Source organism: Pleurodeles waltl, chromosome 4_2 (assembly GCF_031143425.1).
Source record: "Pleurodeles waltl isolate 20211129_DDA chromosome 4_2, aPleWal1.hap1.20221129, whole genome shotgun sequence".
NCBI lineage: Eukaryota > Metazoa > Chordata > Amphibia > Caudata > Salamandridae > Pleurodeles > Pleurodeles waltl.
In genome coordinates this window covers 59,978,506-59,996,943 of record NC_090443.1, presented here as the reverse complement: position 1 = coordinate 59,996,943, position 18,438 = coordinate 59,978,506, and the positions used below count along the sequence as shown (strand labels likewise).

At 41.6% G+C, this 18,438-nt stretch overlaps 1 protein-coding gene across 1 annotated transcript; it reads right to left on the bottom strand.

Moving 5' to 3' along the window:
* Window positions 1–696: 696 nt before the first annotated feature.
* LOC138292205 (keratin, type II cytoskeletal 4-like) lies at window positions 697–17,108 on the bottom strand. The gene is made up of 9 exons (XM_069230651.1): window positions 16,478–17,108; window positions 15,563–15,780; window positions 14,948–15,008; window positions 14,214–14,309; window positions 12,378–12,542; window positions 5,110–5,235; window positions 4,087–4,307; window positions 2,234–2,268; window positions 697–2,131 (listed from the first exon to the last, which is right to left on the bottom strand). Exons 1-9 carry the CDS (start codon window positions 16,997–16,999, stop codon window positions 1,776–1,778), a joined length of 1,800 nt encoding a protein of 599 aa, XP_069086752.1. The 5' UTR covers window positions 17,000–17,108; the 3' UTR covers window positions 697–1,775.
* Window positions 17,109–18,438: the final 1,330 nt, after the last annotated feature.

Sequence of the window (18,438 nt, the reverse complement as noted above, 5' to 3'; positions counted from 1 at the left end):
CTTTCACGCAACTGGGTCCTAGATTATGCATCACATTTTACAAGACCTAACACTTATGTCCATTAACCAGGGTACAAAGTGTCAATAAACAAAATGGTTCAGTGGAAATCTTTTCTGATGCAATCAATGTAACTTTCTCTCTTGGTACAAGAAACATTTTACTCCATTTGTTCTCCAAAATAGGTGTAGTTCATCACATACAAAAAGTAAAATTAGGTGCAGATGGCATAGTGCTAAAAGGTGCAGGAGTGTGCAAAATTTACAATGATAGATATGTACAGGCGGGATGTCTTCAAAACTTCATAAACACAAAAAAGTCTGAAATGTATTTAATAGTTCCTATTTACACTTTAAGACTAGTCGATGTTAGTAGGTATCTGAATCAACACTAGAATGAATCGATCAATCAAACTGAGGATTCAGACATATGGGTACTAATGCCTGCATCCCATATCTAACATAAACCTCCATGTAGGGAAGGTCAATGCGTAACTATGTGACCAACTAAATGTTATGTTATACTGTAACGGTCCACATGCTGCAATAACTGATACCCTTAATCAAGCCCATAGTATTTCAGTCCCTATTTCTTCATGACATAAACTTTCAGTTGAATCCCTTTAATCCATTCGAATAATCAGTTTTGTGTAATATACAACATAAGACTTTAGAAAACAACTTGACAACACAAGTGGATTTTGTGACATATATAGTTTAATAGCTGTATGCCAGGTAGAGAAAACGACCCAAGAAAGAATGCAAACCACAGGCAGGAGTTTAGCGTACGTAACAGTTATAATAATACAAGAATGTCGAGTAGGTGGTAGTGTACAGTCCAGGTGATAAAATGGCTTTGGTATACACTCAGCACAGGTTACACAATCTACTCAAAAGATTACTGCTTGTAGCGCCTGATAAGAAGTGCAGCATATGCATGATAGTTAACATACACGAGGCCCCAACATTGTTGAAGATAAGTCTCCGTGGAAAATACTGCTACACACAGTTACTAGAAGTACATTGGCCAACAACAGAGCTATGATTTCAGAGAGGGACTAGTTTCTGTGGTATGGTGGGTCAAGAAAATATTGTCACCCATTGCATATGTTTTCTTTTCTATATAAAAGAGGTTCTTGTCTGTACTAAGGCTATGATTGTCTCCGATGTGAATGGAAGGATCTCAACCTAAGACCATGCAAAAGGGTGGGATTTTGTTTTGCTTTCTCTAATCAGTTTGCATCTGATTTGTAACTGTGGTTCATTTGTGCATAGCTAATACTGTGTCGAAGTTGGGCCTATCATTTCACCTTACTCCAACCTGCAGAGCTTTCACAAAAAGCTGTCATGGTAACTGACCGTAAAACACCCTGGGTAACAAGATATTGTACAGAAAGAGTGAAGATTACCGTCCTAAAGCCGACACCTATAGTGACCCGGGAAAGAGATTCAGTGAAGGAGACCAAGACTTAGCAACAAAACAGCATGTGTGTAAAAAATTGTTTGTTTCCAGGAGCTGAGTTCCTTTCCTCTCCCAAGTGGGATTTCATGGGTGGAATTTACAATTATCAATAGTACCATTCAATCTTATAAGCATGGCTTGAGGATCTAAACAATTTATCACTTTTCTGGTGAAGCTGGTGTAAAATATGACTCCAGAGGCATATTTTGTGAGTTTTCAGTAGGGAGAGACAGACAAAAAGGATTGCATGTGTTGACGTCATAAGACAGTGAGCTTATTGTTAACAGTTGGTGAGAAACCATTCAGCACTCTACATTTAATACATCTTTTGCCTTGAAGAACTATGCGAGGTTGTTTGGACTATTGCCACCCCAGAGCTGCCTCTGCCTCCTCCGCCTGATCCACCAATACTTCCCCCACCCCCAGAGCCATATCCTCCACCACTCACAGAGCCATATCCTCCACCACTCACAGAGCCATATCCACTGCCACCACCAACGCTGAATCCACCACTGCTGCCTCCCACACCATATCCGCTGCCACCACCAGCGCTGAATCCACCACTGCCGCCTCCCACACCAATTCCGCTGCCACCACTAAATCCACTGCCTCCAGCGCCATATCCTCCGCCTCCTCCTCCAGAGCTGTAACTTCCACCACTGCTGACCACAGCTGCAAGAATAAGCACATCAGAATTACACTTGAGCTTTTCTGGAAACCTACAACAGAATGTACAAAACGCAGCATTGCTCCAGAAACAATTGAGATACTTACAGATGCTCACTGCATTTTGAATCTCTCCAGACATTCTGTAGGAGAAAGAAAATGAACATTGGTGAGAACAAGAGGATGAGCACACAGACCTTTGAGGATCATCTTTTTGGTTGTGTGTTTTTTGTTATATAATATCCCAGAGGTCACATCATAACAGCTATCCACACTGTACTAAAAACACAGTAAAATGATAATAATTCGGATGAAGTGTCATTAAATTATTGGTTTGGTACAGGGATTATCATAGAGTTCAGAGAGATATGGTGCATAGGGCGCAGCTACATATGAACTAGAGATTCATGACAGCGTCAATATACAAGGTGCATTGTTTAGCCTTTAAGTACACCGAGTTGTATGAGGTGTATGTTATTGAAAGTAAATTTACTAATTTAGATCCAAACTTCATTCAGAGTCCTTTGTGCAACTCCCTTACACATTGGTTCTTCATACTCTTTCAAATTTGATAAAGGATGGATATTTAATTTCATTGACCCAGAAATTGTTTCCTCTGAAAGTTCAGCCACTCCCTTTTAAAAGGGTCGAGCATAGCATTGCGTAAGCGCTGCTTTTCAACCTGTTTTAATCTATTCTGTGGGCTTTAACCACCCGGCCTGTCTTTCAAAAATCCCTTGATGTCGTTGAAAAACCTTTTATGTGTGTCCCGTCTTGAGGCTGTTTTGTTTCACCTGCAGACTGACCCTGTTGCATGTATTATTGCACGATCACCCATAAACTTTTGTGTGTGCTCACCTCTTTTTTCTTTCTCTCTCCCCTTCGCGCTCCATGGCGGCCAATGCCGCTTTGAAGTTCTAACAAGTGGTTTATGTCCTTGCCGCTTTTAAAGCGCCAATGACAATGTTAAGATGTGTCATGTTTAATAATTTCTTAAAACTCTTCATATAAGTATAGAATGTGTTTTGTTTCTCCTAAAGACTGGAATGTATCTTTTCCAAAACATTTAAAAGCGTTACCTCTGAATGAAATAAATAGTGGATCAACTAATATATTTACATGTTTGTTACATTTGAAGTATTCATGACTGGACTAGAATATTATCAGGCTAATGAAAACATAGTTTGATTAGAGGGATTTTTTTAGTGTATAAGTACTTCCAGTATCGTCTAACCTCTTCTGAGTCCTCTGCAAGCACTAAAACGGACCCTCTTTCCTCAAGTGATGCTCAGCTGTCTGCTAAAGCACAGCACCAAGCTTGCTGCCCTCCTCTCCGTTTATAGCCCCACCTAGACTAAGCTCCCAAGATACGACCTTTTATAGTCTAGAGTCAGAATATATTAAATAATGGCAATATTTTCATTTTTTGCTGCAGATAGAGGAAGAAGGTAAAGGGAAATGTTTTAGTTATATGCAGGGCTACTGGAATTATGTGGCAGAGAGGATCACATTATGTTGCAGGGGTGACCAATTTATGTGGCAAGAAATGTCCAGTTATGCATTTACAACACCAATAACTCTAACTCAAGCAAATGTGAGTCCTATTGCATTGCAAATGCTTGTTTCTTTTGTAGTTATCAGACGTTTGCTTGAAGTTTACCAGTAGGAGGAATCCTTTCACCTCTTATTCAGGAAGTAATAGTGACTTATCTACATGGATGTTCATGTATTCTTCTTGATGATACCTTGCTATTAATCATGTGCTAGCTTGAAAAACTCAGGTCAAATTACTATTAATAACATTTTAAATGAACGCTACTACCAGCACAAGGCCGTTCTGGGGCACATGTGTGGTCTTCTAATGTCACCTGACTTTTAACATAATTTTCAGAAGCAGACCACAAGGAAAATCTTAAAATACAATTTAATTGATCACTTCCACGTTGTCACAGTTCACTCACCTGTGTTCTTCTCCCTCCAGCAGGGTCTTATAAGTTGCAATTTCAATGTCCAGGGCTAGCTTAGCGCTCATTAGCGCCTGGTGATCCTTCTGCTGGCGAGCCATCTCCTCCTTGGCCTTCTGTAGTGCTTTTTCCAGCTCCGCCAACTTTGCCCTGGCATCCTTCAGGGCAAGTTCACCGCGCTCCTCAGCCTCAGCAATACTAGTCTGCAGTTTGGCAATCTGGACAAAAGTAGAACACATCAGTTAGAGTGTTTCTGCTTTTAACGTTATCAGGTTGCTACCACCTTTACAACTAATATCTGGTAGGTGTAATTCCTGAATACGTAAGTTTCATAGTACAATGTAGCCAATGTCTTATCTGGAGACTTCCTCTCACTGTTATGAGTTCCATGTATGATCGGCTAGGGTTGCACAAGCCTGATATCCTCATCCTTCTGCCGCTGGGTGAAGTTTAGTGAATCATAGTTCTAAACACGTGCCCAAGGATGGACAGTATTACTGTGATTCCCTTTTTATCAGAGGTAGAGGTAACTAGAAAGGCCTGCACTTGCTATTGACATCTTGGTGCATCTTTATTACCCCCAGTCAGGGGCGCTTCCTATAAATGATCAATATTAACTTTTTTCTAGTTGCTTATTGAGCTCCATCATTTGACTGTTTCTTCTTCTGTTGGCATTCCAAGGGTGTGAATAAACCGTTAATCTAGAACTAGTAGGAAGTTTTATCCTAAAGAAATGGACCTTTAGATCTCTGAAGACGTGCAGCCACTTGACAAGGCTTTTAAGGACGGAGTTAGACTGCCCCAGCGTATTCTTTAAAGTTATTTCCACCGGAGTCTACGTATGCATTTGAGGAGAGCACCTTTCTCTGCCTGAGCAGTGATTTAATTAGTGCACAGGAAAAAACTCACATACTTGAACATGTAGCATAATATGTGCAGAGTGAAGTCTTCTTCATCAAAGACTGTAAAGACTGCTATGAAAATGGTGCATGTGATAATAGCTAGGCAAGACATATATACCTGTTTTTTCACGCTGTCAATTTCTGCTTTCAGTCTTTGGATTGCCCGGTTCAGCTCAGAAATCTCAGTTTTACTGCTCTTCAGATGGTCCCCGTGCTGACCAGCGGCTGCCTGAAGCTGCTGAAACTGTGGAACACAACAACAGACAAGCATTGGCATGCTAATAGCTCTGGCTCCAAAGAAATGTTGAATGGTCATGTGAAACATTACAAGTAAATGGGATGTGGAAGAAATTTGAATTTGTGTGTAATGAAAGAACTGTAGAATACATATTGGTGTAGGTTAAAAGGGCAGGTGAGAGTTGCTCTGTCAAGCCAGACCTAAACATCCATATATGTTAATGACTGTCCTGCTCCTATCTATGCTGCTGCCAGAGAAAAACACCATACAATATCTAGTCACCTAAGACACTTTAATGGCATAACAGTGTTGAATGTGTGCCACTGGAAGTTTGAATTCAGGCAGCTGAATAAATAAACAAAATTATCACAGCTGTGTGGAGAGCAGGCACATTTTTGTGTGGAGGACAAGTACATTTTTGTAGAAGCATCCAACTTCTGCCCAATCAAAACAAGTACTTGTGCCTTCCAATATGTGGGTGGAGTCAAAGGCTATCTCTAGTGATGCTCACATAATTGTCTGGCGATAGTTGCACTGCCGTACCATACCACAAAAAAATGAATAGAACAAAAGCTTATACTTACAACTTTCAAACAAAGATGAAAAGAACAAACGTTTATATTTAGCATGGGCATTCACTTTTATCCATCACCATCTTCACGACTATGATTTGCTCCAACTTACAACTTATTCTGTAGCCTTGGTGTGCTTATGAAATAATATGTGGTTCCAAAATACCCCTGATGCTCCTCAGGGCTGAAAATCTGGCATTTGCTGTCATCCTGAACTTTGTGACTCAAATGCATGGGAAGAGTTTCCGGGGTGTCGATGTTGTGTTGTTCAAAGGTATTTTTCTAATGAAGCCATCAAATGATTTGGAAACATATAAAAATTAATTTAATGGCTGACACAGGTGTATTTCATAAATGATGCAGGCTTATCTATCAACCAAGAAGGCAACGCTTTGAAATATGCATGGCAATTTTGATTTGTCAGGCATGGCATTGCACTGGAGTTAGCAATTCAGGGTGGGATAAGCAGGGTTTGTAGGGTTAATTATTGATCCCCCTGCATAAGCATCATAGTGCAGGACTAGCTTTTTAGAGCAGTATCCATCTGCACAATAAATGCCCTGTGTGTTTAGGGGGTCAATAAATGTATGATGTTAATTTGCAGTTTCAAAGTCAGTAGGTTCCCAGAAAAAAGGTTTGAAATGCACGTATTTCTGAATAAAAGGTGGCAGGAGGGCAGATGACCTTTGAAGCACTTTATGTCTGATTGAAAAGATCTGTGGTGATCAAGGTAAGTGGATAGCCGATAAAAAGATGTGCAGTGTTTTCTGGGGTAATATGAGTATGATCAGAGACCTAGGTTAAAGAGTGATCATTTTAAATATTCTACACATCCGAGGTCCCATGTTGTTATGGACTTTGAAGGTTATAACCATATTTGTGAAAGTCCCTCTGTGGTAGGTTCAGAAGATGATCTAGGACACCCTCCACTGGAGATAGTATCCTCCGAACTCATGAGCAAGCACTCTATTATTCTCTAATACAGACTACTGTTTTTGCAAAAAAATGAGATCTTCTACCTTCACGTTCCTGGACCAAAACTCCATTTTGTGCTATTTACTGAAAACAATTGTGTGCTACTTTATCAAGCATGCTCACCACTCAGCATGCTCAATCCATCCCTATGCCCCACATTATTTGGGTAGTTCCCTTCATTCACTTGGATGTGGACTGGAAACTGTAATATGTCAGAAAATGGACAATGAAAATATCATCAGACATAAATAATTTTCCCAAATACCTAGTACAAAAATATCACTCCTTTGTCTGTAGATTGTCTGTTATTAACTTTGTAAGGTAATATTTTTGTGAGCAATATTTATGACACAATAGATAGGTCTCTACAATCTGGTACCATTCCCTGTGCCTGAACCTTTCACTAGCGGGCACCTCCTTGCCTCACGTAGGGCCTCATTTACAACAAAATGATGCAGCCTGGTGCTGCAAACCAGCGCCACACTGAGCTATTAAGAAAGTGCAGGGATGCGCTCTATTTACAACAATATGATGCGTCCTTGTACTTTCCTTAGTACTGTAGCACAATTGGCAGCCTAGCGCCAACGCATGCACCCTTGCAGCATGGTGCAAGAGTGCCTGCATTGCAGGAATGTTTGTTTATGTGCAGGAGGCGGCTCCTTCCTGCACATAAACAATCATTAATGGAGTTTTCCTCTATGTGTGCTGCAGAATGCAGCACACATAGAAAGAGGAAAACAATGAGAGAAATAATATTATTTCTCCCCGTTGCACCATTTTTACCTTGCCCCTGAAGAGCCATAGGAATTTGACACATTCCTGGACTTGTAAATCTGGGAATGCATTAGATTCCTCCCAGTTCTATGAGTGTTGTGTGGGACAGCAACACCCATGGAACATCCCTTTCATGCAGTGTTATGCTTGAAAGTGGTCCCCATTTACAAGGCAATGAAAAGCCACACAAGGTGGCTTTGTGTGGCATTGTAAATATGGCTGGTACACTGCGCCACCGGAGCATAAACAAATGACGCTCTGGTAGCGCTGTATGCCACTAGGTCCTTGTAAATGAGGCCTGAGGCTGGAGTTCTTTCTGGTTTTCAAATGTAGAGGTTCTTAGTTTACATACCTGGGACATGTACTTGGTACACTGTTTCAGTGTATAAATAGCTTACAGGAGGTGATGATTGTTATCTGATCTTCATTTGGCCTGCACCACATGCCTAGGTGTCCAGTGCGCCATATATTTCCTAAAGATGTGCAACAGTACTCTGTTGCATACACTTTTATAGAATGTCCAATAAACCTGTGAGTGAGCCTTCAGCTACATCGTGTTGCTGTCCACCTTGCCTGCACAGAAAACGTCCAAACATCCTCAACACAAATGTGCAATTACTCATATCAGTCTGTTTGCTACCATAGTCAACTTCATCTGTCATCTGGTCACTTCCTGAAATTGCAATCTCGGAAATCCCAGTGGATTCTTTCCTGGACAGTTCGTTTACAAACACCTTTTCCTGTTATCTTTCCAGTGATTTACACACCCATTTACCCAATTTAAAAGGGAATGCATCGTTTAAGTCAAATACGCATGTAGTGCCTTTAAAAATGAAAATCCCATTGAATTTTGCGATTTAGCGGATAGAAAACAAAACATACATTTTTGATATTTGCCTTCCTGCAATTGGAAAGTTATTCAGAAGTTTCATAGTGGTTATTTAAATTTAAAAGCCCGAATTGGACATGAATGCTTTGGTGTTTTCAACCTTTGGATCTCATGGAGACAGGGATCTTTGATTTCTCACTGTAATAAGATCTATTGTCACAACAACGAAGAATCTAACTCCTAAATTTTCTCCCTCTCTGAGCTTCATATTTTGTTTTTTAAAAAATAGATTTTCCCTGTCTACACTCTTTGCAGTTGAGCTTGGACGTTATTTGTGCCGGCACTGAGAATCCTGCCAGAGTCACATATAAGCAGAAGTGTCTCATGTTATGGATATGGGTTTTGGAGAACAGCAATGACACTATTTACATTTTTGGTTAACAGTATTCTGTCAATTTTTCTGTATTGTGTGAAAGCTAGTATTCACCTATACCTCTACAAGCAAAGCCTGCTTCAAAGAACTACCCGGACAAGTTTTTTTGTTCAATTAGAGCTAAAATACTACTTTTATAGACTTTTATACATATTCCCTCCTGTCAGGGAACTTTCCCAACAGTGGCATTTTAAATTCCTTTTAACTGCAATGATCAATAAAGCCTTCCCGTTAATTGCTATTCGTTAATTTAAACGCACCCCTTAAAAAGTGGCCTTGTATGTGGTCATAGCATCAGATTGGAGTGGCAGTGAAAGCCAAGTTTTTTTTTTTTCAATCAAAGTCACATCCTTTCTTTCACGAGATGGACCTGTGCATAAACCCTTCATTTATTCCATATGTGCACTTGGAGTTCCACCAGAATCAAGAATGTATAATATATGTGTCATTAGGTGTGTCATTTAATGAAAACTAAGGGCCAAATGTACGCAGGGACAGGTTTTTGATTACCAAATACCACATTTTTGCAATTTTCTGTTTGGTAATCGCAAATGCCCATGTTCTAATGTGTGTTTCCCACACTGTACGAGTCCCAGTGGGTCGCAAATAGACCTACATAATTAATATTCATGAAGTAGGTCTCGCTTTGCAACTCATTAGAAATCACTAAAATCACAGGGATGATGGCCTACTGGGGTCAGCCGACCACAATGTTTGTGACTGCTTTTAAATAGACCAATCTTTTTTTTTTTATAAGGAGCCCATTTTCCTTAAAGGGAAATGGGATCTGTTTCAAAAAGAAATATGAAAGGTTTTCTTTACAAACTACATTTCAGTCACAAAACCTTCACACATACCACTGCAATTTGGTATTAGGAAGGGATGCCGAAAACACACCGCTTCCTAATACTGAATCTCAAACCCACTTTGCGAGTCGGTAATAGATTACTGAATCACAAATAGAGCCTGGAACATAAAAAAAAAATGTTTGCAGTCGCAAACGGCCCAATTATGAAAACGCTTTGTACATCTGGCCCTAAATCCAGTAGAGCAGAGCAATCCACATACCCAAACAAATAAAATGAACATCTTTCTGCATTGCTTCCCTGTGGATTTTCTAACATCTGACTGACATATTTAGTAGTTTGGAAATAGGGAGCCATTCACCAACCAATGAAGCCACCAACCGAGGAAATAAAATTCTGAAATCCAAGAAGCAAATCGATCATAAAGTAATTGAACTGACCCATCTAAGCTATTGCAGAGTGATAAAGTCCGAAATGAACTAGGTTCATTATGTATGTCTAATAACAATATGTTCTGACCCTTACAAGTTTTAACAATTATGTTAAAAGACAGCTGCTGACCAGGTAAATTATACATTTCTAATGATGGCCACTTCAGAGTAAGTGACAGTGCTGAGATATGAGCTTCCATAAATTTGAAAACACACACGTTTCTGAAATCAGTTTCCTGGGACTTTGTTTTAAAGAATATCTCATTTTAGATAGTAAGATAAAAACGGTAACATACAGCGCTCAAACCATTTGTAACAAAAGACTAAACTGAGTTGTAAGGTAAACTATCATTGCCTGGGTGATAGGTCCCCCTTTTTGCACAGGGCTATTAGATCTGAGAAAAACAATTTTAAGTAAAAATGAGATATTGCCCTTCGAAGTAGTTTAGCTATGAAATGTTCACATAAACACTGAAGAAACCGGCTATGCTGTGACCCCCTGCCTGGCTCTAGGATGCCCAGCCATGCCCTGCAAGCCCCCATCATGCCCTACATAATATCGAGGTTCTGCAGTCTGACAGCTATAGTGCACATATACCCAACCGCTTCCTGCCACAGTCTACAAACCCCTGGTCATGCACAGCCTTCCTACGGCCACGCTGTGCACCTCCCTAACTACTCCCTGCGACCCCCTGCAAGAACCTGTCAAACTTAACATAATACCAGCCACTTTCTGCACACTCACAGCAATGCTTTACATAACCCCATCCAGGCTCACCCTTGCATCTAGTGGCTAGAAGAGAGGACCTTTTCTGCCCGAGGCATTAGGAAACCTGCAGTGGGAGGAGAGCTGTGCCCATACGACAAGGCTGGATGTTGTGGGTGGGGCGGTGGAGGGTGTGTGGGGGGGGAGGTTACAGTAGTGGAGGGGGGGTGGAATGAGTTTAGGGATGCTGTACTACTGTTCATTTTGAGCCCGGTCATTATTACAATAAGTGTAAGATTAATGCAGCTGGACTTTGTTTAGTTTATGGCATCATTATCACCTCAGCTAGTTTGTTTCTGGCATAAAGGTGTCTACATCTGTGCAGTTGCAAGTTTGTCAGGATGGCTTGGTGAGTTATAGGCTTGATGTTGACATATATTATGATATGCAGGTCACCCCAGCAGGTCTGACTTAGTCTTCTATTCTTTCATGGCCAGTAAATGGAATGCTACTGCATTTGGTAATAGTAACATCTGAATGTACCATCCTACCATCCTTATAAACAAGTTGCTGTGCACACTTACATGTATGAGTTTAAAAATGTTTAACGTATTCATACTCAAACTAGTGATCGCGTTAATTATTTTACCTCATCTTTTGGGGCTCTGGTTCCCATTTCACCATCTACATACATACATATGTAATTGTTGTAGCTGATTGTTCTGTGAGGAACACAATGTTGTTTACACTTTAAGTAAAGTACTTAAAGTCTGACTTAGACCCAGCCAGATGTACACTGTTTAGCCACTGCAGAAGAGGGATGACATCTGCTCCCCTACTGGGCCAGAGCCTGCCATATTCAGAAGTCACCTCCTACCTGTTGGAGAACCCTGGGCTTATAGAGGAGCTGCTGCTATGGCACCTGCTCTGAAGGCACTGAAATACTTCGCCTTGCTGGTGCAATGATCAGTAAGCCTACACAGCAAAGATTTTTGTTTTACAAACAAACTCTGTCAAAGTGGAAGTGTGTTTTAAAAAAAACATATATAAAGGAAACGTCTTTGGGACACTGGGAGTTTTCTCCCAGCATGTATGGTCATTTCCGTGTTTTCCTGTCAGGCTTTACTTTTCTGTCTCAAACAAGAAAAAATTATGTCAGAAGGTCTTCCCTAAATAGGGTGGGTTTTCTGAGGCATTTAGGCTGACAGCATGTTGTATGTTGACTGTCTGTGAAAGTTTCCCTGACACTAAATAGAGCGGGCAAACCAAGAGTTTAGCAAAAAGGGTACTCTGCCACGTTTGTAGCAAAATACTGTCTACACCAAATTCAAAATCTTACCCTAGGTTCTAGGGTAACAAACATATTTATCTTCAGCCCCCATTCTAAAGAATATCTCATGTTGCTGATTGTTTTACAATTGTGAATTCTGAAATATCTCATTCTTGCTTTTAACAAAAATGAAATAAGTTAGTATTGCCTTGGTATGTGTGATATGTTGGTTGCCAATGAAGCAAATGATGGCATTTAAATTATGTTATCATGTGCCAAGCAGAAGATGATATCTTTCTCTAGTTTCATTGATGCACCTTATCCCGCTAGTGCCAGATCACGTGTCACATACCTTGCTTGCATAGGCAGCCTCGGCTTCAGCTTGACTCCTCCTGGCGATTTCTTCATACTGAGCTTTGGCACCAGCGATGAGACTTTCCAGATTCAGGACTCGGTTATTGTCCATGGAGAGAATGACAGAGGTGTCCGACATCTGTCCTTGGATTTCTGCAAGTTCCTGCAGTAAAAGTAGCACAACATTGAGCAAATGTTACGCTAAACCTTGGTTCTCCCCCATTTTGCTGTCCTTGCTGCTGTTCATCATGTGCTCTCTATTTTTCTTCTGTCAAAAGCACAGATACTGCACCTTTTATGTTGTTTCATTTTTGGACTTCACAGTGGTTCATTGCATGGACCCCTCATATTGTACAGGCATTATTGCCCGTTAGTTTTATGGATTCTGGATTTTAGTCAGGCACTTTGGGTGATATTACACGTATACATAGACTTGATACATTACAAACTTTAGGGCTACAAAGCGGCACCTGAACGAAAAGGCGACGTGCCACGGCTTGTTTAAATATATAGGTACCCAAGGATTCAACAGTGGGCAATGCAATTGTGCTGAAGATTATATGACCGATTATATGACCATGTCTCTTTCATGGATCACCACTGGTAGGTGGATCCATCTGCCCGCTTTAATTAGGGACGATCCGTTCTATGGGTACGGGAAATCCCTCTGCTATTTATGCTTATTGAGTATAACTTCTATAGGTGTTAAATGTTGCCCTGCCTTCTTTCATTAGGGGTTCTCAGCTCTTCGGAAGCTGGAGGTTCCTCTATACTCAATAATAATGTGTGATCCGTTCTTTAACAGGTGGAAAAACCTTTGCCCTTGATAATCAAGGTGATAAACAGAAAACAATGGCTCACTGTAGCATTATTCATAAAACATTGTTTAAATGGTCACAGTCGTACCTGCCTTGTATTCTAACGTGGCCAAGCGTCCCAGTAGTCTAATGCAAAACAAGCCATTTGAACTCTACAAATGAATTTACTGTTTAAAGTGGTTGTTATTGGTTCTATTGGGTCTGTCTTGTTTTCCTTTTTATGTGCACATTTATCTCATATTCGCTTATACGGCACACTAGCCACAATTCTTGCTTATATATTACATTGTTGTCCACAATTAAACACATTTATGTGTGCTTTATTCCCTGCCCTCTGTTTATTCAGATATTAATTTTTTCAGAAGAGCTGACTTATCAGTGACACGAAGGATGGCTCACCATGATTGTATGCCTATGAATAATGCACGGGTAATACTCCACTGAACAATTGTTGCCTATTCCCGTAGATTATATAGTATAGGTCCTGTTGGGATAAGGGATCCTCAGTTCTGAATTAGAGGTGCCTCTGCCGTCTTTGATTCTGAGTTCTCCGTTTTAACAAAACATACGTTCTCATCATATCTGGTTAAAAGCCCCTACTTATATAGAAAATAAAGTTTCCCTATCCTTCTTGAATTGAGGGTAATCAGTTCTGTAGGAGGTGGTTGCTTTTCTGAACACTTTCTAGATGGGTTTTCTGTTCTGAAGCAGCTGTCACTTTGCTCATTGGATAGGCATGCCACCCTTTTGAATCCAGAAGTGCCTCTAACGCGATTGATCAGGTTTCTCTCATTTCTATCAGAACTGCAAGTTCATAGTCCCTCTTGGGCTAGGGGCTCTCAGTTGCTGAACAACAGGATGCTGCCCTGCCCTTTGTCATTTGGGGTTCTTAGTACTAGAAGAGGTGCATACCTTCTCCCTGTGTACCTGTGCTTCACAGCATCATAGGAGCTGGATGCTGCCCTAACTTCTTTGGTGAAGAGTGCTCAATATGAGTGGAACTACAGGTTACTCACCAGGTCAAATAGTCTCTTGAGGAACGCAATCTCATCAGTTAGACTATCCACTTTAGCCTCCAGTTCCACTTTCTTCATGTAGGCGGCGTCAACATCCTGAGAAAGAATCACAATACGTTATTAGTGCATTGGATGATAGATCTAATTAGATTGCTCCTTGGTGGCCTTTTCAGGGCAACTAAACACTGGCTCCTACTTCAGAAACATCGAGAGGATTTCCCCTTTATGGACTTGCAGGAAATCAGGTCGAACCTCCCTGCTCACATGCATTATAATATGTTCAACATACTCAGGTGCTGTCTCATGCAATGGTGCTGACCACGTTGTCCCCCGGCATGACACCTGCTGTCATATTTCTCTATCACTGCAGTCATTCGTAGGCTTAACCTTCCTCTTTCTGTGAATTTGCACATCTGTTTTTGATCCCTGAGCCCCAGCTGTTGCATGTTGAGGGCTTCCATTGTCCTGAGCACTGTTTTTCCCTTCTCTGGTACCTATTCTCCTCTCTACTGTTCTTCATCCTGGACACTGCCAAGATACTGTCCTCACAGGAGGATAGGGGCACAGAGCACTCCTAGTCAGAAGACTCAGACTCATGGACACGGTGCAAGAAGACCTAACATTCCAGATAAGGAGAGCAGACCTTGTGCCCCTTTGGACCCCTGAACATCACAACACAGCCTCGGGGCATGCACACAGCGTCCCCTGTCGCTATTGCCTCTCAGACCACTGACCTTCTTCAGCACCACAAACTCGTTCTCTGCGGCTGTGCGCTTGTTGATCTCATCTTCGTATCTGTTGGAGTAAGATACAGATTGGGGGGGTTAAGTCATGACAGATTCGCACCACGAGCTTTTTTTGTAATGTAGGTATCAGCCAAAACGCAAGACATCCTTGTGTTCGCCTTTAGTGCAGCACTTCATTGTCAAGACCCCGATTCTGTGCACGATCCCAAACCTGACACATGCACTGAACACAATTACCCTTCCATATTTACTGTATGAATCTGATAGCAAATCAACTACACCCTGTCTGCATTACACGGAACACTTTACTTCTTTGTTACAATATAAAATATGCCATTAAAATTCCAACCCATTTGAGCACCTGATTCTGAATAAGAAAAGGGTCAAACTGTACAATCCATTTCCTGTTTGCTATCTTTCCAGTTCACACCGACCAGAACCTCTTTTGTGTGCATTTCTGCTGTCAGCGCTGCACTTGCTGCTTGACAATGAATTGAGCTAGCGGCCTGTCCTGATTTCCAAGGAGAGTTCCCCATCTCCACACTCGGCCTATCGCGCAGGCGCGCAGCACCCCCGCCCCCCTCCAGACAGCCCCTCACATACTTCTTCTTGTAGTCCTCGACAAGATCCTGCATGCCCCGCAGCTCGTTATCCAGGCGGGACCTCTCATTAACCGTCCGATCTAGGTGCCTTCTCAGGTTACTAATGTACGTCTCGAAGAGGGGCTCAAGGTTGCTCCTTTTGGTCCCTTTTTGGCCATGTTCCTGCAAAAAATTCCACTTGGTCTCGAGCACCTGGTTCTGCTGTTCCAGGAATCGGACCTAAAATTCACAGGAGAAACGCTAGCTAAGTCTCTGTGCAATAGATGCTTCACTTGACCACGACGATCTCTCATTTCATCACTTTCGCTACCTGTTTCCATTTACAGTGGGAGCACTTGGGATGGGGAGAGTTTCTATCACACTAACCACAAACATTTGCTTGTTCATGTGTGACTTTTTCACCTAGCGACATATATCAGCCATGAAGACCTTTCAACATCTTCGAACAACATAATGGAGCCAGCTGCCTTCCCAGTTCGGGCAGGGTCTGTGAGTTTATGAGTGACAAAGTTTCAGGAACTACTGTGAGTGAGCACAGTTTATTAAAACCTTCATTGCATACACACATACAAATTAGGACATTTATGAAGAACTTACATCCCAGAATCGAGGCACAAGAACATGTTCACTAAGCAACAACCATCAGCATCTTTTCAAACTGAAGTATTTACAAATCTAAGAAGAGTTTTCAAAATCAACAGTTCCTACTGTTTAAACCTGTTGTATTGCTGATAGTAATGTCAGTCCTTTTGACTGCTAATGCATTTGTATTTTCAACGTTATAAGTAAAAAATACATCTTTGAAAAAACAGACTCTACCAACTAAAAAGAGCCTATTTCATTACTTAACATTATAGTGAACCACAAATTAAAAGATGTGTCTATAAGAACTAAAGAAATTAGGTTCTTGGCTTACCTTGTCTATAAATGAAGCAAATTTGTTGTTGAGCGTCTTGATTTGCTCCCTTTCCTCGCTTCGCAACTTGGAGAGGGCAGGGTCAATGTCCACATTGATTGGTGTCAGGAGGCTCGGGTTAATGGTCACTTGTTGGATTCCACCAGGAGGACAAACTGGGAAGGCAGGAGCAACACCTCCAAAACCTCCTCCGCTGCCGAAACCTCCACCACCAAGACTACCACCTCCACTGCCATAGCCCCCTGCTCCTCCACCTAAACCACCCCCACCCCGAACACTGCCTATGCCGAAGGAAATTCGTTTAGTTCCCCCTAAGCTAACGAGGCTTCTGCTGCCAAAACCACTTGCACCACCAGCTCCACCGCCGCCACCAACACTGGTACGCCCATAACCACCACCGCCTCCACCGTGAGACACAGAAGTGGAGCTAAAGCTGACTCTTCCACCTCCTCCCAGAGAGGCAGCGCTGAAACCCTTGCCTCTTCTTTCAGACTGAGAGTATGAATGTTGAGAGTAACTCATGGTGAGCTCCTGAAAGAGTAGCCGAAGCAAGGAATGTTCAGTAAAGGTAAGGTGCACAAAGGAGCCGAAAGGAAAGGAGACAGTTCCCCTTTGATTATTAAAGCAGGCATCTGCTTTTATATGTTTTGGCAGGTAGGCTGGGTCACAGGCAGCTAACCAAGCCAATTTACTCATCAACAGGGGCTTGGCACATTTGGCGGGCCTGGGAGGAACCATTCCTTCACAACCTGTTTAATGGAGTGCTAAAGGAACACGCCTATCGCAGAGTACACGAATTAATAAAAAGCATTTGATTGCAGGTTTCGGCATTATGAAATACTTTCATGCACTATTCCCGCAGGGAGCAGGGTTCAGTTAAGGTATGCAGGAAAATGTAGGTCTCTGTGCGACTCTTTATCTTATCGTTTTTGTCTGCTGTGTCTCACACAAGATGCATCTCCTACACCTGTGGGGGCAGTTTTGTCGTGTTTTATTTTGTAACAACATGGATATTGAGATCTGTCTGCTTCAGAGATTCACACTCGGCATCTGTTTCACCAGGGGTTAGTAAGTAGCTGGCAAAGATGCCCTTGACTGATGTTTCAGAGAAATCGCCAGGAACGACAAGCATCAATTTTCAAATCAGCAGAATGATTGGCAAAGGACCATGACTTTCTCATAATGTGGTGTGGGAATGACATTGTTCTCCTTCAGGCTAAGTTCCTAATTCGATGAGGATGGGCTGTCACTGTACACCGATCAGGTTCTTTTATTACCTGTTTTGCTATTACTGCTGTGTACCTGAGAAGAAGCTACCTTGGGATCTGAATGACTTGTACCTGAGGAATGTGACTCCTTGGATAGGCTCTTGATTGTTCTAAAAATCCCTGCATCTCTAGAAAGAGTGCTTTGGGAGCTTAAAAAGCTGTTCTTTTAAGTATTTGTACAATCAATCAATCAATTGATCAGTGATTTGTACAGCGCAACTGACTACCCATAGGGTCTCAATGCGCTGTTTGTGGGCATGCTGCTCAGTCGAAGAGCCAGGTCTTGAGGTCCTTCCGGAACTGTAAAGTTCTTGACATTGAGGCGTGGCTCTCTTAATCCATAATATGCAACATGTATTTCAAGCATCTGCGCTGTGTTTGACTTACGAAGAGCAGGAGAATTTGGGTACTGTCTGGAAGTATACCTGAGTGCAACACATTCATTGATGTCCTGGTTTCATTGCCTTTAACCAGATCCTAATATAGAGACCTTCTCTTTTTTTTTCATTGGGTGCACAAACATTGCTATGTAAATAATGGAGGTGCTAGCTGTTGCGCAGATCCTTGTGCATCAAGCCTAGATAGCTTCTATGGTCTCACTTTAAGACTCCTGTTTTAAACAAAGCAATTTACACATTCTCTCAAATTCCAGTGGAAGTATCATGTCGAATGGCTTATGATTAAGAAGCACGC

What these genes read in the sequence shown, in the direction of transcription:
- LOC138292205 (XM_069230651.1), bottom strand. Translation starts at nt 16,999, where the DNA reads ATGAGTTACTCTCAACATTCATACTCTCAGTCTGAAAGAAGAGGCAAG. An exon ending in TCAAGAGACTATTTGACCTG is followed by an intron (nt 12,543 to 14,213) that starts GTGAGTAACCTG and finishes CTTTTACTGCAG; the next exon opens with GAACTTGCAGAAATCCAAGG. An exon ending in TCAAAATGCAGTGAGCATCT is followed by an intron (nt 2,132 to 2,233) that starts GTAAGTATCTCA and finishes TTATTCTTGCAG; the next exon opens with CTGTGGTCAGCAGTGGTGGA.